We start from the raw sequence: 23,972 nt of genomic DNA, 5'->3' as shown, positions 1-23,972 counted from the left end.
CAGAATCGGTGATAAAGGGCAGCCCTGGCGGAGCCCATCACCCACCGGAAACAAGTCCGACTTATTGCCGGCAATGCGAACCAAACTCTTACAACGGTTGTATAGGGATCGAATGGCCCGTAGCAGTGGGCCAGACACCCCATACTCCCGCAACACCTCCCACAGGACACCCGAGGGACACGGTCGAATGCCTTCTCCAAGTCCACAAAACACATGTAGACTGGTTGGGCAAACTCCCATGCACCCTCAAGTATCCTCGAGAGGATAAAGAGCTGGTCCAGTGTTCCGCGACCAGGACGAAAACCGCATTGTTCCTCCTGTATCCGAGGTTCGACTAACGGACGAACTCTCCTTTCCAACACCCTGGCATAGACTTTCCCAGGAGGCTGAGGAGTGTGATCCCCTGTAGTTGGAACACACCCTCCGGTCTCCCCTCTTAAAGATGGGGACCACCACCCCGTCTGCCAGTCCAGGGTACTGCCCCTGATCTCCACGCAACATTGTAGAGGCGTGTCAACCAGGACAGCCCTACAACGTCCAGAGCCTTCAGGAACTCGGGCGGACCTCATCAACACCAGGGGCTCTGCCACCGAGGAGTTGTTTAACTGCCTCAGTGACTTCGACCCCAGAAATTGGCGGGTCATTCCCCTCATCCCCAGACTCTGCTTCCTCCTCGGAAGACGTGTCAGTGGGATTAAGGAGGTCCTCGAAGTATTCCTTCCACCGCCTGACAATTTTCTCAGTCGACGTCAGCAGCGCACCGCCAGCACTATACACAGTGCAGGTAGAGCACCGCTTTCCCCTCCTGAGACGCCTGACGGTTTGCCAGAATCTCTTCGAGGCAGTCCGAAAGTCTTTTTCCATGGCCTCTCTTATTTCACTTAAAGTTAATAGAAAAAACATTATTTTCACACCTAAACTAATTCCTTCCCAGCACCAGTTCATTAGGTAGTGACTCTTACCTTGCCAGTAATTTACTGGGGCCTACTCCATCTCTGATTCGACTGTGGTGTTGGGAGGGGCTTGACCATGGCCTCTAGGAGCCCAGCTGGGACTAATGTGCTCATAAATCACTGTTCTTGGCACAGATTAGACTTGCTGGATTCTCCTGTGTACTTGTAGTAATGTTCGGCTTGCGGTTTTTACTCGGGGAGGCAACTTGCTGGTTTAGCAAAGAGTACAGAAGAATACATCCAAGCTTACTTTTTTGACTTTCTTCCCCTTTAGCTTTTTCATCCTTGTACGCAATTGTGTTTTTTAATTCTTGGCCTCTTCTTCTCTTGGTATTTCTTTTCTATCCATTACTCTTTGTCACATTTCTTTCTTCCTTTCTCTCCTTTTTACGTGATTTTCTCTGTTTGCCACTTCCACATTATGGTACCGACATTTGTTTTTGCCAAAAAACTTTCTCTCACTTATTAACCTCATCTCTACCCCCATTCCTCCAACTCTCCATCATTAGGACCAGTACCTGGATAAGTTCTTTGCATTGGTGCATGCCCTGGATGAGCACATGTTCCCAGTAAGGATAGGAGACATGCGCATCATGGAGAACAACCTGGAAACTGAGCTCAAGTCCAGCATTGCAGCACTAAACTCGTCCCAACTGGAACCAATAGTTCGATTCCTTCACCTTCTACTTGACAAGTTGGTGTTGCTGGTAGTGCGCCCGCCCGTCATTGCTGGACAGATAGGTATGATAAAGGCCTGCATCAGATAAAAACGAAAAGCTACACTTGTAATTATGTTAACTAGCAGAAAGCTCTTCTTTTTGTCTTTAGTGAATCTTGGGCAAGCATGTTTCGAGGTGATGGCCTCCATAGTGAACCGTCTTCATAAGTACCTGGACACCAGCCAGGACATGCACGGACGCAATAGCCTGCTGTCTTCATACATCCACTATGTCTTCCGCTTGCCCAGCACCGACCCCAACTCACCCTCGCCAGGTACGGGAACAGTGACTACAGTGTCCTCCCATTTTTCTTTATCCTGAATCTTCTATTTTCTCCTTTTAAGTTAACCCCTTTCAACCCTTAACTCATCAAATCTTCCTGCCATAATTTTCTTTTTCTATTTCTTTTCATCTTTTACTATTTTTTCCTCCCACATCCATTTTGTCTTCTGCCTGCCCAACACAGACACCAACTCATCCTTAACAGGTAGATATGGCCAGCGTCTGTACATCACAATAGATTTAGCCTTTGGATAAAAGTTACAGTTGTTTTTTTGGTGTATTGGCTTGTATTTGGTATATACAGGTTTTTGGGGGGGGTTTGCAGCGGCTTTTGTTGTTAAACCATCCACTACCAGAAGTGTTAATAAACTACTCTGAAATAATGGATTCATTACTGTATGGTTAGGTGCAGTGGCTCATCGAACTCCTATTTTCCTCATTTTCTTTCCGTTGTGTGTTGCCAAAGGCCCAGGAGGGTTGGGAGGTTCGGTTCACTATGCCACCATGGCTCGCTCAGCTGTTCGACCAGCCAGCCTTAACCTCAATCGCTCCCGTAGTCTTAGCAACAGTAACCCCGACATCTCCGGTACGCCCACCTCTCCTGACGATGAGGTCCGCTCCATCATTGGCAGCAAGGTAAGGTCGTCAAGTCACACATGACCCTATAACTTCTTTTCTCTGAATGGTCATTCAGTTTTCTGTTAAATCTTTAATAAAGCACTAAAATTCTTACATGTGGTCCAAATGTGGCCTGAACCCACACTCGTATTTTTGGGAGCACTTTGCTCTAAATTTGGCTCATACATACTCAATGTGGATGTCAGATACTGTAGTTAATTATTTAACACTGTTGTAATGTAGGAGCCCTTGCTCTGTGATGTATTTTTAGACAGACTCATGTAAGGTATTTGTACTGAATATGTGTATCTTAAACCACACAAGGTAGAGGCCTCCCTCTGCACAGTGACCCACAGTTTTATCAACATGTAAACTGCATGCGCGTTGTGCAAACACAAGCTTGAACATCTTATCTCTCCAACCGTTGTACCAGCAGCCTGTCACATACACACACATACACTCACTCACTCACATGCTATGCACAAATAATGCTTATTATGCATTGTGAAAAATGTACGGTGTATTTAGTTTAAAGTCAAATCAGTCAAGATTAAATTAAATAGTTTCAAAGGCCATGTCTTTTCTGAGGACTCTGAAAAGACTTTGCTACTGTTAGTCTTTATTTGATTTCTTTGTTCCTTTTTATTTCATTTTATCCTTTTAATTGAGTTCATGTATTTTGTCTCATATAATTTGGGAGTTCCCAATTCAAACTTTTTTTTTCATTTAACCCCCTCGAAAAAAAACCCAACAAATATGTGAACAGTGAGTGAATGATGTAATGTGCCTTTCTAATGGTCTTGCTGTACTTGTAACCATTACATGATGGATGCAGCCCCTTTTTTTGATGAATGTTCCCTTTTGCTGCTAATACTTAACTAAACCTTTCTTCTCTTGTCTCTTAGGGAGGGGTAGTTGTTGTTGGGGGGTTTTTTTTAATGCAGAGAAAGAAAGGGAGAGAGAGAGAACCTTTGTGCTTTGCTCCTATGTGGTGATGATTTTTAATTTACTGACAGCTAACCGTTTTGAGGCCCTTGGCATCTTCCAGCTGTCCTGACCTCTGAACCTCTTTAACTTGTCATTATTCCTTCCCTCCTCCTTCTCCCCCCCGTGCTGCTCGCTTGTTCCCTTGCTTCCCGCCTGCCTTGTGTCCTTTGACCCTGGCACCCCTAGGGCTTAGACCGATCCAACTCGTGGGTGAACACCATGGGCTCTAAGAGTGCCCCCTGGGGATCCAGCCCTGGGTCCGCTCCAGAAACCATGCAGGTGGTTTTATGAATGCCCCGTCCTCCACTTTGCCTCACGACAAAAACAACCTACACTTAAGGGATACTGATATATTTGGAGTTTTGGCTTATTTGTGTGCTTTCCTGGAATCATTAATAGCGAGGCATATCGGGTATATCAGTGCTTATCCAGGTTTTTCATTTTTGTGTCTTTTTATTTTGTCATGCTCACACCTTTCATTAATATTTTCAGCCTATCCTTCAAGCTCTTTGCAATGGTTTTAAGTGACCTGGCTGTGATGCCGATCACATTTTGCTCTTTTAAAAATTCAAAGTACACATATTTCTAAACCACGCAAGTGGCTAGTATCAAAGACTAAAGACAAAGACATAAAAGACCAAAACTTCAGAATATTACAGTATTCTGTTATACCTCAAGTCACAACCCTCCCATTAATCCCATACGTGGGAGTCACAGCCGCCTCCATGACCCTCCAGTCATGTTAGTCTTAGGTGTCAGCCCTCTTTGCGAATCACATCTAACACCTCTCTTTTTTTCCTCTGTATCTGCATTAAAAGTAGTCTAAATTGAGATATATCCAAAAATAGGCCAGAGCAATTTATGGTAGCAGTTTCTCAGATATTGTTGACCACTCTTCTATGTTTACTGTGATCAGTCATTGCTAGCCTCAATCCAACACAATCTGTCAGAGAATAATTGGGTTGGTAGAGAAAAAAAGAGAGTTGTGTTAGAAATCCATCAGCAGACTAGTTGTTCTTTTTTATGTTTTTTTGTTGTTGTTTTTTTTAATTTATCTTTATCCCCTTTTTTTAAAAAAAAGTCCCTTTTCCCTCTCTGGATTTCTTCTGCTCTCAGCTAGTTAACCTGCATGACCCTCTCCTAACAAACCTCATTTCAACCACCGTTCATTTATTACTGGAGCATGGTATATCTGTGAGTGTGACTGTGCATCTACATGTGTGTGGTCTTTGTCCGCCTCACTTTCCATCTTAATGTGATGTTAAGTCCTCTGTCATTTTAAGTTGTCATAACATATTAATTTACACAAATATAAAAATAAATGGGCACATTGTAGCCATAGAATCACACCTAGCTTACCACAGTGTGCATAGACTGGCAGAGCACAGTCATAATAAGCATTTAGCATGGGATGTCGTCCACCTACCTGCAATAAAACCATCTCTAAGGTCTTGTATTTACCTGGAGGGATGCAGAATGGCTCATTATTAAGAAATGGCTACAGTGTTGCACAAAAGCATTATTAATGTTAGGACTATATTTGATTGCACTTTTGTGTAGCCATTTTGCATCTCTACCATAAGATGCTCAAACTATTGATGTATCAGCTGTTTTAGATTATGGGTACAATGCTTTTCAAGTGCTGTGTCCCTGTCCTGTGTCTGTTGTTTTGTGTCTTCATGTATGAAAATGTCCAACAGATCACAAAAGTGTGCTTGTGCGTGTGTGTGTGTGTGTGTGTGTGTGTGCGCGAGGGGGCTGTGTTACTCAGCACGCACGTTTTGCCTGCGCGCTGAGGAAGAAGGTGCAACCCCACTCTCTAGTTGCTCCTCCACTAACCTTGCTGTCACCGTTCCATTCATCCCACTCATAGGCCATGGAGCGCTGTGGCAATCGCATGTCTTCGCACACTGAGAGCGCCAGTTTCTTGCAAACTTTAACAGGACGGTTGCCCACAAAAAAGGTAGAGCCACTTGCACTGGGGGAGGAGCCGACCCCCAGCCACCTCTTGTCCTCCTCCTCACCTGTCTTGTCTGTGGATGTGTGCCTCTGGATTGATTGATGTCGTATTTGGTTGTTGTGGAGTCTTGTTGAATGCTGTATGTCACCGATCTGCCTCTTGTTCTCAATATGAGGATATTTTGATGTGATGTGAATGTTGGTTGTAATCTGGCTAACACTGACTATTGGAAAGTCTTTCTTTATTGTCCACCGCTCAGTCAGAGAGTGCAAATTGTATTTGGTTTTCATTTAAGAAAATCCAATACTGTTTAGCTTTCAGTCAGGTGCTATGTTACCATAGGACATACTTACCAATAAACATATAGACAGATGGGTGGGTATGTTTAGTGTCTATCAGGAAAAAGTTTATAATGTTCACTTAGGTTGAAAATATTCAGTTTACAATAGAATTTTCAAGCAGGTCTAGTTTACTTGGTGTTTTATACCAAGCTGTGCATCTGCTATAACAACCTTAAACTCTTTAATAAAATATTTCTTTCCAGTAGGCAGTACAATACAGGTTTAAAATGATGTATTTAAGACTTACCAGTCTGGTCAAAAGTCAGTATGTTAGCCAGACTTGTGGTGGATGTTAGTGTTGCATAAAATACACACAGCTCGAAAAATGTTATTTTTGCATAATAAGACTACCAAATGTAAAATAATAATAATAACAATAATAATAATAAATGTTGCTCTTTGTAAAACTAGAATTATTTTTCTGTCTTTAAAAGAGAGAAATGTATTTTAGCCATATACATTAGGTCGCACTACAAAATACTGCAGTTTCCATGGTGAAAAGAGTGCATCATTTGTTAAAAGCAAAAATGGTTGCACACGTCTATAACAGTTTTTTTTTTTATTAATATCTAACTTTGTCTGCAGTGAAGTTCATTTTCAGCTTTGGAGGAGCAGAAGCTTTACTGGGCTGTCTTGTTCTTTCATATAGAGAATGTAGTACGCGTTCTTATTTGTTCTATATTCCTGGTCACAACAGTTGATACCTGCTAGCAGGTTATGTCTGTAGCCAATCTAAAACTTCTTTTATGTCATAACCCACAAAAATAAATACATTTTGAGATCTATCTGACCAGGCGAACTAAGTATAGATTATGCTTGGTTACTTTTTCTGGTGCCTCACATTATCTCTGTCTGGCTGTACTGCTTTCCCTTTCCCTCTCTGTCTGTCCCTCTCTCTTTCTCTCTGTTTTGATTTTCTGACTCAGCTCTTCCATGAAGAGTTGGCTCTCCAGTGGGTGGTGAGCAGTGGAAGTGTGCGTGAGGGTGCTCTGCAACAGGCCTGGTTTTTCTTTGAACTCATGGTAAGAAAACAAAATCTGGATAAAGTGTGACATACATGGGTCTGTCTCACATTGTTCCTTTTGTGTAAAAATAAAAAATAATACTAATAATGATAATAAAACTTGCCAACAGCTTATGTTTTAACCCAATGAACACCTTTACCTCAGGTGAAGAGTATTATCCACCACCTTTACTTCACTGACCGCTTAGAGTCACCCAGGAAGAACCGTTTCCCAGAGCGCTTCATGGATGACATCACAGCTCTGGTCAGCACCATCGCTGGTGACATTGTGTCTCGCTTCCAAAAGGTAAATAATGACCCAGTTCTGTGTCTTGAGGTGTTAGTAAGAGGCTTGTCATGTTGGATTGGAACGGGGATTTGCAGGATTGTTGTATATGGAAAAAGGAATCTTATGAGTTGTTAAAACTGTAAAAGAAGTTGTATGTTCAAATATTTTTTGTAATTTCTGGATATTATTTTGTGGCATTTTAAGTTTGGAGTTGTAATTTCCAAAGCATGCCCTTGACATGTATAAAGCATGTTTTCTCATCCATTCAGGATCTGGAGCTGGTGGAGAGGCTGAACATGAGCCTGGCCTTCTTTCTCAATGACTTGCTGTCAGTTATGGATCGAGGTTTTGTCTTCAGCCTGATTAGGGCATACTGGAAACAGGTAAATGAGTTTGTTTTTCTCTGTCTTTTGGTTTTTAATTTTTAAATTGCCATGGCTGTCAGGAGCAGTATGACTGAAAAAAAGCTGACAAAATCTAGGTGAGTGCAGAAGTTTCTGATTAGGCCTTCATTTAACTATTTGTGCATTTCAGCTTTATTCACAGCACTATGATTATAACAGAGTAATATGCGATGGCATTTCAGCACTTTCTTTTACTGCACATACTTCATTATTTTTTCTAAATAAAGCATTTTAAAATGTTTAAAAATATGTAAATGAGTGTTTTCTATTGCTTCTTTCTAGGTGTCCACAAAGCTTTACGCTTTACAGAACCCAACCCTGGAGTCTTTGCGGCTTGATTTCTTAAGGATTGTTTGCAGTCATGAACACTACGTCACCCTCAACCTGCCCTGCAGCCTGCTCACACCACCTGCCTCTCCTTCCCCGTCTGTGTCCTCAGCAACATCGCAGGTCAATTTTCACTCTTTTTGCCCTTAAAAAGCAGACACTCTGAAAATTTCAGTGTACAGATGTTAGATTTAAGTACAGTCAAAGTAATGACAGAGAACTTATTAATAGTGTCTCTTATCTCTCACAGAGCTCTGGCTTCTCCACACATGTCCAGGACCAAAAGATAGCCAACATGTTTGAGCTGTCTGTCCCCTTCAGAGAACAGCATTATCTGGCTGGACTGGTACTGTCTGAACTGTCAGTAATACTGGACCCAGACAATGAGGGGTGAGAAGATGTTTTAATTAAGAAAGATTGTAAATGTGAATGTGTTTTATTGTCTGAATCTTCCCGTAAATGAGCTGAAACATTCCATTTCGCTTCCTTTTAAATTTGTTTTGCTTCTTCTCTTATGTATTGTCCACCGTAGGATGTTCGGTCTGCATAAGAAAGTAGTGAGCGTCGTTCACAACCTCCTTTCCAGCCACGACTCTGATCCTCGCTACGCCGATCCTGAAGTCAAAGCCCGTGTTGCTATGCTTTACCTGCCTCTCATCGGCATTGTCATGGAGGCACTGCCTCAACTCCACGATTTTACAGGTACAGGTGACATTTTTAGTATGAAGCAGCGTAAGAGTTAGCTAGAGTTAGCAATGTACAAATCTTTTGATTACTTTTTGATTTTTTTTTTCAAACCTTTACATTAGTTTAAATATTTTCTCAGGTCTTCTTTCAATTTTGTCAAGATAATTTCCTTATCAAAATGCAAATGTATTATCTTCCTCAGTTTTTATCTTTGTCTGCTGTCATGTCTGATTATTTGGCAACTTATGTTCTTTCCTTTTTTGTTTTATTAGAGTCACATAATCAGTGGGGTCGTCCGGGCGGCCCTCAGGGGGCAGCCGTAGGCACCAGCGGAGAAGAGACAGAGGGAGAAGGTAACAGCATGATCAGTCAGACTGTCGCCATGGCAATAGCAGGCACTTCAACCGCATCTCCGATGTCCCGACCGAGCAGCTTCTTGCTCAACTCGCAGGTAATTTCCTGCAAGACACAGTAACTGTAATATTCATTTATCTGCAGTTAATGGAAATATCTCAGTGCCGTGTGCTGCTTCCTCCTTTTGTGTTCTCGCATTCCAGGCGAGTCGTCAGCACGGGAGCTTCTCAGCCGAGTCCAGTCGGAGCCTGCTGATCTGTCTGCTGTGGGTGCTAAAGAACGCTGATGAGCTAGTGTTACAGAAATGGTTCACAGACCTATCAGTGTCCCAGCTCAATCGCCTTCTGGATCTCCTCTACCTCTGCGTCTCCTGCTTTGAATACAAGGTAACATCAACAATCACTGCCTAACAGTTTGAGCTAATTAAGCATTAATTACCCACCTGAGAGCACACTGCGTACTGGGGGAATCTACATTGTGGGTTACGTCCACCTCTTCTGTTTATTTTCTATATTAAAACTGGGGAAGCTCATGAGCTTGTATGACATTTCTAATTGAAACTTGGTGAAACTACAAAACCAAACTTTTGCATGTGCTCTAATACTAACTAAACTAAAAATATTTTCACATTTACTATCTAACTTTACATTTGTTTTCAAAAGGTTCTATAATTATCTATTTCCTTCTGTGTGTTTCAAGCTCTTTATGCTATGCTGTGTGTTTGCTTTTTGCTGTGCTGTGCTTGCATATTTGCTTTTCATGCTACTAACCCGGTTTGCCTGCTTGGTGCTTCGCTGCAAGTAACTTCCCTGCTGTGTGTGTTCTCTGTCTGTCCATTCACCCTCTACCTCATGGATACAAGGCCCATGTTGTGTTCACCATGCAGGGCAAGAAGGCGTTTGAACGCATGAACAGCCTAACCTTTAAGAAATCCAAAGATATGAAGGCCAAGCTGGAGGAAGCCATACTGGGCAGCATCGGGGCCAGACAGGAAATGGTGCGACGCAGCCGGGGGCAGCTAGGTGAGATTTAAACTTCAGGCACACTCACACAGTTGCAGGTAGGAAGAAATAAGAAATGCTGATTAGCAAAATTTCAGGGTTACACCAACACTTTGAATAATCAGTGTATTCTGCTTTTTCTCCTGGACACAGGTGCATGCATACATACGTGCATTCGGCTGTACCTTTTGAAAGTACTGTAAATATAGCTACAGCCAGTTTGTCACGTTTTTTGTGTCCAGGGAGCCTCTTTCATCACAGTTTAAAAAAGAAACGGTAAATAATGTTTCCCCATCATTTAGAGCGGAGTCCATCTGGCAGTGCTTTTGGCAGCCAGGAAAACCTTCGATGGAGAAAGGACATGACCCACTGGAGACAAAACAGCGAAAAGATGGACAAGTATGGTCTTTCGAACTGTTGAAGGGCATTTTTCTGATTACTGTTTCATGCACAAGAAAACATAAAATTTCTTTAATAATCTAAAGAGCTTGCAAAGAAAGCGACTGGACTTCTTTAAGTTTCTTGAAGACATTCACCTCTCAGAAGTTTCTTCAGTTCTAAGACCAAATAGTCCCACTAGGGCTTAAATACCTGGGAGTCTCCATAGTCTCCACTGCCTCGGTTGTAGGTATGCAATTGAAGAGTGAAACCACATCAAAGGACACAAGAAGTCCAGTCGCTTTTCTTTCCAAGCTTCTTGACCTGGATGACTGAGGACCTACACAGACATTTTTTTAATGGCATTGTGGAACTTTATTCTCTTAGGGGCACATGCACGAGTCAGGTCTGTCTCAAACTGCATTTTAAATTTCCACGAAATGGGCAAAACTTGAGCTAAAAAGCTAGTCCCATTTCTCAGATATGCTACAATTAAAGCACTCAAGAGAAAGATGCTTTAACAAGGTAAAGGACTTAAAGTTCAAAATGAACCTCAGATAGTAGAAAACCATGAGATATATATGAAAGAAAAAACATTTCTGAAAAGAATCTCAAAGATTTCTCATCAGTCCAGATGCAAAGTCTGGACTGATGAGTCCTGATCATCTTCATTTTTTTGTGCCACCACTCCATTATTGCATCTTTATTTTGATTTAACAGTAAAATTTTTACTTATACCCTTTACAGGATGCCACTGCTAAGGTTTGGACAATGTACACAGTGGATTTTAAATGAAGCAATCAATATGTGATTGAAGTGCAGACTTTTAGCCTTAATTCGGGATGTTTAACAACTTTGTTGTATGTAGTTTCACATTTTTAAAGACAAAAAAGGAATTGACTGACAAGAGGTTTTTTTTCACATGAGGTCTGATCCCACAGTTTGTCATGACAAAATAAGCAGATCAAAGATTTGAAACTGGTTCCAAGTGTTGGAAGCCAGAATGATGAGAAGGAGAGAATGAGCTCCTGATCCAAAGCATATGATGATGGGGCAGTGTTTTTGCATTGCATATATATGCATTGGGGACTACATATAAAATAATTCCTAACTTTTGTTAAACCCTTTGAATGATATCTGAAGGTCTGCACTTCAGTCAGGTTTTGATTTTTTTAATTTAAAATCCACTGTAGTGGTGTACAGATGCAGTTATGATCCTAACTGATACTCTAAGAATACATGCCCATTGCAAACACATTGTTATTTTGTGATGTACTTGTGTACTGTGTATGACTATGCTAACTTTGCCATGTTTAAGCAACAACTAAAAGTATCTGTATAACACGGGAGCTTAAACCTTGAAGGTTTTGCATCTTTTTGCCAATATTTTTTGTCAAATGATGACAAAAAATATATCATTATGCCTTTTTGTTTTACTGTTTTAATTTTAATTCCTGTTCTTTTATCATTTCTGCTCCAGCATTTGTCTTCTGTTAATTTCCATTTGTTCTCTCATGTCACTGTGTGTTAATGTAGGAGTCACAGATCAGTCAGGTATTGTATTGTCCACATTTGCTGTGTGCTCCTTTAAATTCCTCCCTGCTTTAGTGCCTCTTTTAAGGTGTACTGCCATGCATGTGGGAAGTCCGACAGGTGAAGTGGATGCAGACTGAACTGATTAGCTTGTATTTGATTCTTACCTTTTACCAAGTCATGAACATTTTTTTGAATTAACATAATTTTGAGTGAGATACTTTAACACTTTAGCAACTAATGCAATCAGTAATTTGTTCGCATTCATTTCCTTTCCATTTTAACTTCTTAAGTTCACACATGCACATCAGAGCACCAACAGAGCCCCCCCTGATCCTGGCCCTGACCCTCAAATCCCCTGTCCCATCAGTCCCTCTCCTGGTAACAACAAACTCTGCCTTGGGGTTGGTAGTGGTTGCAGTGGGCCTGTTCTGCTTTTTAACCAGTGTGCTTGTTTTTCTGGGGTCCTGACTGATGTTTACACCTGGTTGATGTTTCCGGGGGGAAAAGACAAATGTGGCAAAAGCTTTTTTGTTATCGGTCATTTATTCAGCTCTGTATTATTTAATCACAGGCATTTTAGGACATGTAGACTAACAAAATAAAAGTCTCTGCGTTCTTCCTGTAGATCAGGAATAATGGGCTGCTTTTTTCTAACTTTAAATTATGCCATTCTTTTAATGCCTCTCATATTTCCTCTAAGAAAAGAGCAGATAGGTTTAGGCCACAGGTGTCGAACTCCAGGCCTCGAGGCCCAGTGTCCTGCAGGTTTTGGATGTGACCTTGATCCAACACAGCTGATTCAAATGGCTAAATTACCTCCTCAACATGTCTTGTAGTTCTCCAGAGGCCTGGTAATGAACTACTCATTTGATTCAGGTATGTTCACCCAGGGTGTTATCTAAAACCTGCAGGACACCGGCCCTTGAGGCCTGGACTTCGACACCCCTGGTTTAGGCTAACTGTCTCTCAGTGTAGGGCTTTCTTGGATTTTGCCAGAAATAAACCAAATAGCGTAAACATACTCTTTTGTGTTTTAGACACAGCTGGCTGAGCATCCACACCACACATAACATGTTTTTCCTCTAAATTGTGTTCATTGTTTATGATTCTGTGCAGTGGATTAATGTGGTGACTGGAAGCTCACGCAGCACTCAGTGGCACATCATCAAAGCCGCAATGTATGAGTTAAGTTTGTGACGGCGTCTTCTTGTGTCTTTGCAGGACGAGAGCAGAGCTGGAACATGAAGCTCTTATTGATGGTAATCTCGCAACAGAGGCCAATTTAATAATACTTGATACTCTGGAGATTATTGTACAGGTATGGAAGTGAAGAAGACGTATCCACACTAAATGGAAACAGGCATATAGTCACAGTCATGCTGTGTTCAGAGGCCTATTACAACTGCTTATGAGTCCTTTTCCCTCCAGACAGCATCAGTGACGGAATCCAAGGAGAGTATCCTGGGTGGAGTGCTGAAGGTGCTGCTCCACAGCATGGCCTGCAACCAGAGCGCCCTCTACCTTCAGCATTGTTTTGCCACACAGAGGGCCCTGGTATCTAAGGTTAGACTACTGGGCTTTCTTTATGTGTGAAGCATGCTTATTTCATCTTTCGGGATTACATGGCTTCTCTCTTTGCCCGTGTAGTTTCCCGAACTGCTCTTTGAGGAAGAAACAGAGCAGTGTGCTGATCTGTGTCTGCGACTGCTGAGGAGCTGCAGCAGCAGCATAAGCACGATCAGATCCCATGCCAGTGCTTCCCTCTACCTCCTCATGAGGCAAAACTTTGAGATTGGCAATGTAAGTACAGAGGTGATGGGTTGATGGGTCTGGAATGTGGCTGTACTATTACAACTAACATATTTGTTAACTTTAATTCACCTGGTTTATCTGAATACCAAACTGTGCAGTCATACCAAACTTTAGTTCAGTTACTGATGTATGCATTATTGAAAGCATAATGTTTCCTTCTATCTTCATATGTCAGTAGAAAGCCAACAGCCTTGACATCATGTGTGTTTTTTCTTTTTGCTTGCACTTTTAGAACTTTGCAAGAGTAAAGATGCAGGTGACAATGTCTCTTTCCTCGCTGGTTGGAACGTCTCAGAATTTCAATGAAGAGTTCCTCCGTCGCTCTCTAAAGACCATCCTTACCTATGCAGAGGAGGACCTGGAGCTGAGGGAGACCACGTTCCCGGATCAGGTACTGGGTTATCTATTAAGTTGTTTTCCATCACTGCTCAGAAAGGCAAAATATCCAAATTGCTGCTGATCCTATTTTTCTAATTTGATTTTCTCATGTGATTCTCTGGACCTTGTAGTTTTCAAACATGTCGTCATCCTGGAGAAGGAGCCTCTTTAACCTGAGCCGTATTTTCTTGCTTTCAGGTTCAGGACCTTGTTTTTAATCTGCACATGATCCTGTCTGACACAGTGAAGATGAAGGAGCACCAGGAAGATCCTGAGATGTTGATAGATCTCATGTACAGGTACAAAACCCATGTGCAATGGAGCGATTTCTTTTGATTACTTAGAAGAGCATTTATTCATTGTAGTTGGTTAGTTAGTCAATATCTGGTTGTGGGTGTGATTTCCTGTGTGGTCTGTGTGTGCATTTGCATTTGTGTCCACTTAAAGGATTGCAAAAGGTTACCAGACATCTCCAGACTTGCGGCTGACATGGCTCCAGAACATGGCTGGAAAGCACTCTGAGAGAAACAACCATGCTGAGGCTGCTCAGTGTCTGGTGCACAGTGCTGCCTTAGTGGCAGAATACCTAAGCATGCTGGAGGACCGCAAATATCTTCCTGTAGGCTGTGTCACCTTCCAGGTATGAGCATTCCTTGGTATTGTTTGTGCACATGTCTCTCCTCTACAGAAACACATTTCTTACAATGACTGTGCATGCACCATCGCCTTCATTTTTTTTAATGTGTGTGGTTATGTGCTCTAGAATATTTCTTCAAATGTGCTGGAGGAATCTGCGGTCTCTGATGATGTAGTGTCACCAGACGAGGAGGGAATCTGTTCAGGGAAATATTTCACTGAGATTGGTCTCGTGGGTCTCCTAGAGCAGGCTGCTGCCTCTTTTTCCATGGTGAGACATGGAAACATGAACAGGTCCTTATTTTTTTTTTTTTTTTGGCCTGCTATTATTTAAAATCTTCATCCTTCCAGGCCGGCATGTATGAAGCTGTGAATGAAGTTTATAAGGTACTGATCCCAGTTCACGAAGCCAACAGGGACGCAAAGAAGCTAGCCACCATTCATGGTAAACTACAGGAAGCCTTTGGCAAAATTGTTCATCAGGTAAACACACACACACAAAGTAGACTACTTCTTCAAATCACAACTCCCAGCAGTTTGTGGTGCCGACCTGACACTAAATTTATGCAATTATATTCAAAGATTAATTTTTTTTATATCTCAGTGTAAAAACATCACTCAGATTTATTGTATTCATTGTCAGACTTCTGCTATGAGAAGATTACATTTGGGATACACAAGGTTACTTTTTGTTTCATTTTCTTATGTAAATCCACCAAAGCTGTTTTTATACATAAATTCCAGACAGTGTCATGAGAATCGGGTCAGGAAATTGTCTGGAGCAGTCCATGTCAGATACCTTATCACTGCTGGAAATGCTCCATTTGTTTTGTTTTTATGTGGCACAATGCCTGGGTAGAGGGTGGAGGAGGCAGGGCTTACAGGAATTCTCCAGATAGTCATGGGCTCTCTTCAAACATAGTTTTAATTGGACATTCATAGACTTTGTTCTATGGAGCCAGCAGGGCAAAAATCGTTTAATATTTATGATGCATGCTTTGCGTTCTCACATGCAGCTCATCCAAAAAATGCTTGAGTGAACACAATTTAAGACTTGTGCGGTTGAATTAGAGTTAAGTAATTATGGTATAGTATCAAGATCAGCACTTACAATGAAAAGGAGAATTTTTTTGTCACTGTCATATGAATATATGCACAAATACACTTTTCTCACACAGATTAACGGTCATGTTAAACAGCCAGTGTAGATGGTATCAATTGGCAAAAAAGGATGTTGCTTCTTGTCTGCAGGACTTTTAAAATTTACATACATCAGTCTCGATATGAGTCACTACACAGAAAAACAATGGATTTCAGTTAATGTTGCGTACACACCAGCTGTCACAGACAAAGCTTTGCATGATCTTATCAGTTGGCAGTTAAATCCTAGTATATTTATTTATGCCTGATACCCACCATGCTTTACTTTTCTGTGAAGTATGAACTTAAGCATGCATGACATGTTGGATTCCAGCTGGGTTTTTTTTTTTTTTATCTGCATTTTTTGTTAAGGGCCAGTTGTGTGGATTGTGTGACACAGACGGGTTGCAGTCGTCTGGTGCGCAGAGCAACTGCTCTTGCAAAGCAGACTTTTTCATAGTGACAAAAACATTCATGTGTAAAGAAAGCATCCCTGTTTTTTTGTTTGTTTGTTTGTTGTTTAAAGAATATTTCTGTCCAGCTCGACAACTTAGTAACCTGGATTCGTTTCAAAGCGTTCATTCTCCTTGTTGTAACATCCTTTGTATGTGTGTGTGTGTGCGTGCGTGCGTGTGTCGGAGGGCGTATGCGTCTTGTCGTTCACATGTCCTGTATTCTCTTTGTTATGCAGAGTACTGGCTGGGAGGTAGGTGACTAAACAGCTCCTGCTTGGCCCTGCTCATGTGGTTTATCTTGTTGTATTTTCTTTTTATTTACTCTCATCTTTTTATTTGCTAGCTGTTGGCATTCTTCTTCTTTGTTACATACATCCAAATCCATTAACATCTGCAGACAACGTCAACTGTCTGCCCCCTTACCCGCTGGGGACTCTCGCTGTCTAAGCAACAACACCTTTCACCGTTTTCCTCTCTCCTCACTCTTCTTACACTGCAAGAGGAGCTTGTGTTTGTCTTTTTTTTTTTGTTCTTTACATGTGACAGTGTTGACAGGCTGTGCATGGGAGCCACGGTGTGTGACACTAATGACAAAAGTCTCAGCGAATGCATCACCTGCACAATCCACCTTTTTACCCCCCTCCATTCCTCGTCTTCTATCTGTCTGCTGGGTGTGTCGGTGGGCACACACGCGCATCAGCTGTCACACTTCATCTCATCTTCAACCACAGGGCTCGATTTCAGTGCACTGTTTTGACATGAAAGGTGTCTGTTAGCCATCCCGCTGTAGCCGTGGGGTCATTCTTGCCACACACAATTAAATGAGCCTTTTAACACGCAAGGTGTTGCAGACTTTGGGTCGAGGCTGGAACCAAATTCCCCAAAGGCGGTTTGGTGTTTTCTAAGAGGGTTCAACTCACAGTAATCTCAGGATTACTTGATTTATCCCTTTTGATTTTGATTGGTTGTTATTCTTGCCCTTTCTTTTGATAGTTTAAACTAAATCGACCCCTGATTTTTGTTTCATGCATTCTGTCCCTTTGTTAACAGTATTAACCTCTGAGTTCTCATGGTCTGTTGCATGAATTGGACAGAGCACAGGAAGCGCACTGAGCGTGCATGGTGTGTTTCCGAGGGTTGTGGATTATTTGTTTTTTTTCCCCCTCACGTTTGTTTTTTTAATTCTTCACTGTCTGCCTTTGCATGGTCTGGATCCTCCACAATGAGTTTCTGTTCTTTCTCACAATCAGTGGAGATATTTTTACTGTTGTGTGTTAGTTTGTGTTGTTTTTAAAATTCTCTGGAGGAACCCAATCCTGATTAAAATTTGTTCTGTTTTTTTTTTCCTTTTTGATTTCCCTGGTTGCCGACCCTTCCTTCCTTCTTTACTTAATTGTGTCTTGTGGTAAGTTTCTTAGTTTACAGGGTTTCCTTAATTACTGCTTAAAAACATATTCAAATCAGTGGTTTAACCAGCAATACATGACTTGTATCTTTTTCGATATTCCCTTAAGTTACCCTGATGCTTTATCTAAACGTCTTCTGCATCAAGTTGTGTAGCATTTGCCTCAGATTTTCACATCATTTTCCTTTTTCCTGCCATACACACTTACACACTGGGCACTCACGGTGTACCTGCTGATTGATTGTGGGGCTTCCCTTTGGATGTTCTTTCCAAGTAGAGGTCTAAGCAAAAAAAAAAAAAATTAAAATTGGAGTTGATGGATGTTTTTCTTGTCAACAACTTCCAAAGATGTAACAGATGGTTGAGGTTAAAGTAGTTTTTGCCTTGTTTTGTTTCACAAACTTTTTCCCCTCCCGCTCCGCCTTTCTTTCTTTTTTTGTTATCTGTCTGTTTGTGACTTTAAGGCTTCTATTTAGAAAACTTTGGTGCTGCTTTGATCTGTGAGCTTGAGCTGTTTTTATTCTTAACATGGGCAAAAATTGCACACATGAAGAACACAAGCACTTACAAGCTGGGTGCAAAGGAGATGTCGAGTTCATGTTGACAACAGTAGATACATTTCAGACACTCCGGGGTATTTCTTGGCTTAGATTGGGATTTTTCACAAAAGCACATTTGCTCCATACATAATAAAGACCATTCATCTGCATTCCTCGTATTTGTTATAATTATATAGATTTTCTAGTGATTTCTGACCATTTTATAAACCCAAATGTCTACTATGTTTACTTACAGTGGACCTTTTTGTGTGTTTCTTTATTGTTATAATAATATTTAAACAGGACCAAACTGTCAAATAAAGAGAATATGAAAGTAATTCCTATGACCCAAAGGTCAGGGTTCAGATTTTTTTTTCTATGCTTCCAGCTGCAGCACAGAAGCCCCACCCACATACTTTTCAAACCTTCTGATTGCAAGAGACAGCCAGTCAGATGAAAGTTTGCTTAAAAAGAGAGGGCTTGAAAGGAAAAGAGCTAAACCTGGCACTTATTTCTTGCTGATGTTTGACCTAGTTTGCTTGGTGCTTGAGCCTGACTAATCTATTAGCAGGCCAGTATCATCGCCCGATATTAGCTATTTGACAGTCGGTGTTTGTATTATGAATAACTTCTTGGTGAAAAAGAAAAATGTAAAGAAGAGATGGAAGAAACACTCTTCTATTTGATATTGCATGGGTTGTCCACCAGAGGGCACTGTGCAACTTCCCAGAGTCGGGTAGAGAGCAAACAAGTAGATAAGCAACTACATATAACAAATGTGTAGTTATTTATTTTATGGGAATTTTTTTTCTTTCAGACACATGAAACAAAAAGTCTTAAAAATCCCATATGAGTTCTGTCAGGTCCGTAAATGCGGTGGAAAAGCTGCTGAACAACCTTTTTTTTTTAAAAAAGAAAAAGAAAAAAAAACAGTTGTTGAAATCACTTACTTTCTGTCTGAACCTTCAGTACACTCACATACAGCTGGTTGCAACTTATTGAACAGAACCAACAGATTTAATCACATACTGCATGAAACTTCTAATAGTCGTTGTTATATATGTAGCTATATAGCTACATATATATCGGATTGTAGGCATATCATTTCTTTCAGTGAACTATAAACTTTTTCTATCTTCTTTACCTCTGTGAAGAGAGCTGTAAAATCTAATAAAGTAAAAATACAAATGCTTACTGTTCCACAGTACATCACAGTATGCTGTAGCAGGGTGATGATGTTCTGCCTTGTTTTTAATCCATTTTTCATTGTTTCCCTCTGCTTGTTCAGGATGGAAAGAGAATGTTTGGTACTTACTTCAGAGTTGGATTTTATGGTACGAAGTTTGGCGACTTGGATGAGCAAGAGTTTGTGTACAAAGAGCCTGCCATCACAAAGCTGGCTGAAATCTCTCACAGGCTAGAGGTAAACTATGCTGTGCTCACGTTCTCTCTCTGTCAACCTAATCGTTTTCTGTGAAAGAGTAAAATGTTCTGTTCTTCGTCTTTTCTGGTAGGGTTTCTATGGGGAGCGATTTGGAGAGGACCAGGTAGAAGTCATTAAGGACTCCAACCCTGTGGACAAGTGCAAGCTGGACCCAAATAAGGTTTAGTGTTGATAAATTAAATGAACATATGTTAAACGGATGGAAATGGTCTTGGCTAAAAAACAAACCAACCCAAAAACATTTCTTACTGTAGGCATTCATCCAGATCACATACGTGGAGCCGTACTTTGACACTTACGAAATGAAAGACCGCATCACATACTTTGACAAGAACTACAACTTGAGGCGTTTCGTCTACTGCACTCCTTTCACCCTGGATGGGCGAGCGCATGGGGACCTGCACGAACAGTTCAAACGCAAGACCATCCTCACCACCTCCCATGCCTTCCCGTACATCAAGACACGGATCAACATCATCCACAAAGAGGAAGTAGGTCTACAGTCTGCCTGCACTTCACAGGTAAATTCCACAAACGTTCAGCCTTTTCATGCAACTACTCTGTCACTCTTCCAGATTATATCCACACCGATAGAAGTGGCAATAGAGGACATGCAGAAGAAGACTCAGGAGTTGGCGTTCGCCACCCACCAGGACCCTGCCGATGCCAAGATGCTGCAGATGGTTCTTCAGGGATCAGTAGGCACAACTGTGAACCAGGTAAGGTTTTAAATTTTTACCATGCAAAAACTTACAGCACTACTGATTCATAAAACTGAAAGCTGTTTTTCCAAGGGTCCTTTGGAGGTAGCTCAGGTGTTCCTGTCAGAGATCCCCAGTGACCCTAAACTGTACAGACACCACAATAAGCTTCGGCTCTGCTTTAAAGACTTCACCAAAAGGTATGGATTGTGCTTCCTCCAGGCAGAAGTTGAAACCTTCTCCTCTCACCCTGTATAAGCTGTAGAAATGATACAATACCACTGATTGTTGCTGTCTTGCTATATAAACGGACTATAGCACCCAAGTGCTATAGTTTTCACTTCACTCACCGAATTTGTTTTGACTTTCAGTCATCATTTTATTTCAAACAGACAACACGTGCTGTGTATTTACATGCCAGTATTGCACTATATTTTCCTGCCTAAGGTGTGAGGATGCCCTACGCAAAAACAAGAGCCTGATTGGTCCAGACCAGAAGGAGTACCAGAGAGAGCTGGAGAGGAATTATCACCGGCTGAAGGAGGCGCTGCAGCCTCTCATAAACAGGAAGATCCCCCAACTTTATAAGCCTGTACTGCAGGTCAACTCGCACAGGTAGGACCAAGCTGGCTTTCTCTCTATGTGTCTGTATGTGAGTGAGAGTAGAGATTAAGTTTTTGGTTGTTAAATTAAATCAGTCTTTTTACATTTTTTTTTTTGTTTTGCTTTTGTTTTGTTTTTTTGCTTCTGTAAAAACAATGCAGCAAACGGACAGCTTGACAAGGTAGTTTGGACTTTTCGGAGTACGTTTTGTGTTGTATTTTTGTTTTTTTCATTTGCATGTTTCTCACTGTTCAGGTTATGCCGGGCTCACACTGTGCGATTTTTGGCCCATTTTGAGCCGATTTTTGAGTCGTGCGACCGTTTTGGTGATCGGCCCGAGTTTGTCCTTCATCGTGCATCGTGTAGTGTACGTGGGGTAACGAGAAGCGATTAACACCTCACGACCAGCTCCCGATCATCAATCGCTTGACCGTCGTGAGGGTGTCACTGCAGCTTCTCACACTGCGCATGCGCAAACACAAATGTCAGCGAAAAAAACGGCGCAGCACGGCAGTGCAGCGTGTGATCTGGACACAAGCGATGGAGGCACAACTTGTAGAACTTTGGAAAGCTCACCCGAGCCTTTTCGATGTGGCCTCACAAAATTATCACGACCACAAGAACCGTGAAAATAGTTGGATCTACACTGCTGCTCAATCACAGCTGCCTGATTAATGTTTTTCATAAAGTTGACGGTGGTGGTGTGCGTGTCTGTGTGAGTGAAAGACAGAGAGGGAGAGCGAGCGACAGAATTTCTGTTATAACCTTCATTTTATGAACGCACAGTTTGAGCACTCAGGTCGCATCAGAGCATCGGGCCGTATAGTGTGAGACCCTGCATCGTGACCTATGAACTTCTAACCCCTGCGAGTCAATCGTACAGTTTGAGCAGGAGCTGAATCGCGCGACTGAAAAAATCGCACAGTGTGAGCCCGGCATTAGAGGGAAATGCTTTCAGTTTTAATTTTGAAATTAAAAATGATTGGATTTGTAAATATTTTAGGATACAGCATACTTTTTCTTTTCGTGCAACTTTATTTATCAGTTAAGAATTTACCTGTTGTATGAAGAGAACAACCAAGCCACACACAGACTTAGTAAAATCAGAATGAATGCAATTACCTTTTATTTATAAAGCACCAATTCACAACAAGTTGGCTAAAGGCGCTCTATATTGTAAGGAAGAGACTCTACAGAACATCATTTTTTCAGTGTGTCTGTTCATTTTATAAATTCGTTATATTTTTATCAAGGATATCGAGCATTTGTGATTTTGTTTACAGATTTGCAGATAAAAAGTGTACAGATGGAAATATACGTATATGTATATGCTTTGCAAGGCTTTAAAATTGCAGTAGCCACAATTAGCTACAATTTGGCTAGGCAACTTCTTTATGTTGCCATTGGACACAAAAGAAATCAATAATGATAATAAAATAAAAATGACTTTTTTCATACCGTAATTGAAATAGTTCGACTCGGGCACATCCTCTGGGCTACATCAGTTTTAGAAAGTCATTCTTGTGATTAAAGATGCTACCAGCGCCAGGGCTAGGAGAAATCTGGACCAGCAGCAAGCTGCACACAGGCTCGAGAGCACGGCATAGTCAGTTATAAAAAACTGTGGATTAATAGAGAGGACAGCGAAGTTGTCTCTCTAGTGATTCCATAGCAGTACAAGAGCACCATCTGTTGACGTACCGAGGTTATACCTCGGTACGTCAACATAACAGTGTTGGAATAGTTCACAATAATAAACAAAAAAACGAGGGGCCATTGGTTCTGACAAAATTAAACATGTAGCATTTTCAAATCTACTACAAATACTTTGGACAATCACAGGCAGTGGGCTACAGTTCAAATACTACATTACATAACTCAATCATCTCCAGTCGAAAAAACTTGTATTCCCTGGTTGATTGCAAGGGGGTCTAGCTGTTGCTGAGTGAAATTGGTTGCACTAAAAACATCTGCAGGTTGTTGCAAGCCGTCTGTGGTTTTTCATTTAAGATGCAGATGCTATTTACTCTCAGAGCTGTAGTAAATCTTGAAATAGTACAGCGCAAAATGGAAAATGGCTACCAACTGCCACCAATCACTTGCCAAACAGTCGCAGAATACACAACCAGTGGTTGCCTGGCAGTCACTGACCACGCCCCAAGGCCTTAGTTAATGGGATATTCAAAATTAAGTCCACAGTGACTGACAGCAAAGTCTAGAAACTACAGCAACCAGAGAATTCATATTTTCCCTCACAATTTGTTGCCTGGTGGGTTGCTCTAGGCCTGTGAGACTGGGGTCAGCATTGATTCATAGCATGCATCAAGCATGTGTATATACTTGTGCTCGTCTTGTGGGAAGGTAGAGCTACAGTCGGACAGCTATTTTCACATACTAGGCTTTTCTAGATTTCTCCCTACTGCAGCTTTAACATTTCAGGTCAGCTTCTCATGACAGTTCAAAATGATTAGTATTTTATTTCTTTTTTGTCCTCGTTAACATCTTTTTGTTTTTAATTTGCAGAGATTCCTTCAGCAGAATGAGTCTTCGCAAGCTTGACATTTGAAGATGAAGAGAACTACACACAAGCGCACCTGTACACCTACACAAACACTTAACCGAAACTGCAATATTAATTTATTCTCCAGTGTAAATAGGAGTGTCTCTTGAAAGTTGGTCAGTGTTTGGAAAAAAGCGTGTTTAAAGAAAAGGCTGAAAAGACTTGCAGCTTGGTACGTCATTCCAGTGTCTTAATTTGTTTACAGACAAACTGTTACACAATCAGCGCAGCAAACAAGTGGAACTTCATATTAAAGAGATACCTTGGCATTTAGAATTTCTTTTTGCTAGTCATTTCAGTAGGTAACAAGTGCTTATACTGTCCCCATGCTACCTTAAAATAACAAAAAAACAAAGCTCATGCTAGCACTCACTCTTGGAACCAATAGAAATGGCTGCAAGCTATAAAGAATGCTCCAGAGTTCTTTATTTCAGTAAAGTGCCAAAAAAACCCTTTTTTT

General features: G+C 41.3%; 1 protein-coding gene across 17 annotated transcripts in view; it reads left to right on the top strand.

The window, feature by feature from the left end:
• Positions 1 to 23,863, top strand: part of dock7 (dedicator of cytokinesis 7) — a 48,216-nt gene extending 24,353 nt beyond the window's left edge. Inside the window, exons 20-51 of one of the 17 annotated variants that reach the window (XM_039601277.1) lie at positions 1,463 to 1,694; positions 1,782 to 1,946; positions 2,139 to 2,159; positions 2,421 to 2,590; positions 5,433 to 5,522; positions 6,787 to 6,882; positions 7,030 to 7,170; positions 7,422 to 7,535; positions 7,839 to 8,006; positions 8,134 to 8,273; positions 8,416 to 8,585; positions 8,843 to 9,021; positions 9,128 to 9,310; positions 9,811 to 9,946; positions 10,228 to 10,324; positions 11,840 to 11,857; positions 13,061 to 13,157; positions 13,268 to 13,402; positions 13,487 to 13,639; positions 13,884 to 14,042; positions 14,228 to 14,328; positions 14,477 to 14,669; positions 14,793 to 14,936; positions 15,017 to 15,148; positions 16,497 to 16,511; positions 19,502 to 19,627; positions 19,719 to 19,808; positions 19,903 to 20,139; positions 20,224 to 20,367; positions 20,443 to 20,549; positions 20,797 to 20,964; positions 23,476 to 23,863. In XM_039601277.1, the coding sequence (XP_039457211.1) occupies positions 1,463 to 1,694; positions 1,782 to 1,946; positions 2,139 to 2,159; positions 2,421 to 2,590; positions 5,433 to 5,522; positions 6,787 to 6,882; positions 7,030 to 7,170; positions 7,422 to 7,535; positions 7,839 to 8,006; positions 8,134 to 8,273; positions 8,416 to 8,585; positions 8,843 to 9,021; positions 9,128 to 9,310; positions 9,811 to 9,946; positions 10,228 to 10,324; positions 11,840 to 11,857; positions 13,061 to 13,157; positions 13,268 to 13,402; positions 13,487 to 13,639; positions 13,884 to 14,042; positions 14,228 to 14,328; positions 14,477 to 14,669; positions 14,793 to 14,936; positions 15,017 to 15,148; positions 16,497 to 16,511; positions 19,502 to 19,627; positions 19,719 to 19,808; positions 19,903 to 20,139; positions 20,224 to 20,367; positions 20,443 to 20,549; positions 20,797 to 20,964; positions 23,476 to 23,518 (4,164 nt within the window). In that variant the 3' untranslated portion in view covers positions 23,519 to 23,863. Of the gene's footprint in view, positions 1 to 1,462; positions 1,695 to 1,781; positions 1,947 to 2,138; positions 2,160 to 2,420; positions 2,591 to 3,745; positions 3,839 to 5,432; positions 5,523 to 6,786; positions 6,883 to 7,029; positions 7,171 to 7,421; positions 7,536 to 7,838; positions 8,007 to 8,133; positions 8,274 to 8,415; positions 8,586 to 8,842; positions 9,022 to 9,127; positions 9,311 to 9,786; positions 9,947 to 10,227; positions 10,325 to 11,839; positions 11,858 to 13,060; positions 13,158 to 13,267; positions 13,403 to 13,486; positions 13,640 to 13,883; positions 14,043 to 14,227; positions 14,329 to 14,476; positions 14,670 to 14,792; positions 14,937 to 15,016; positions 15,149 to 16,496; positions 16,512 to 19,492; positions 19,628 to 19,718; positions 19,809 to 19,902; positions 20,140 to 20,223; positions 20,368 to 20,442; positions 20,550 to 20,796; positions 20,965 to 23,475 lie in introns of all 17 variants that reach the window. The other 16 variants (XM_039601273.1, XM_039601276.1, XM_031760205.2 and 13 more) reach the window with 16 other exon arrangements.
• The last annotated feature ends 109 nt before the right edge of the window (positions 23,864 to 23,972 follow it).

Source organism: Oreochromis aureus, linkage group 17 (genome assembly GCF_013358895.1).
Source record: "Oreochromis aureus strain Israel breed Guangdong linkage group 17, ZZ_aureus, whole genome shotgun sequence".
NCBI lineage: Eukaryota > Metazoa > Chordata > Actinopteri > Cichliformes > Cichlidae > Oreochromis > Oreochromis aureus.
This window is presented reverse-complemented; position numbering and strand designations above follow the sequence as displayed.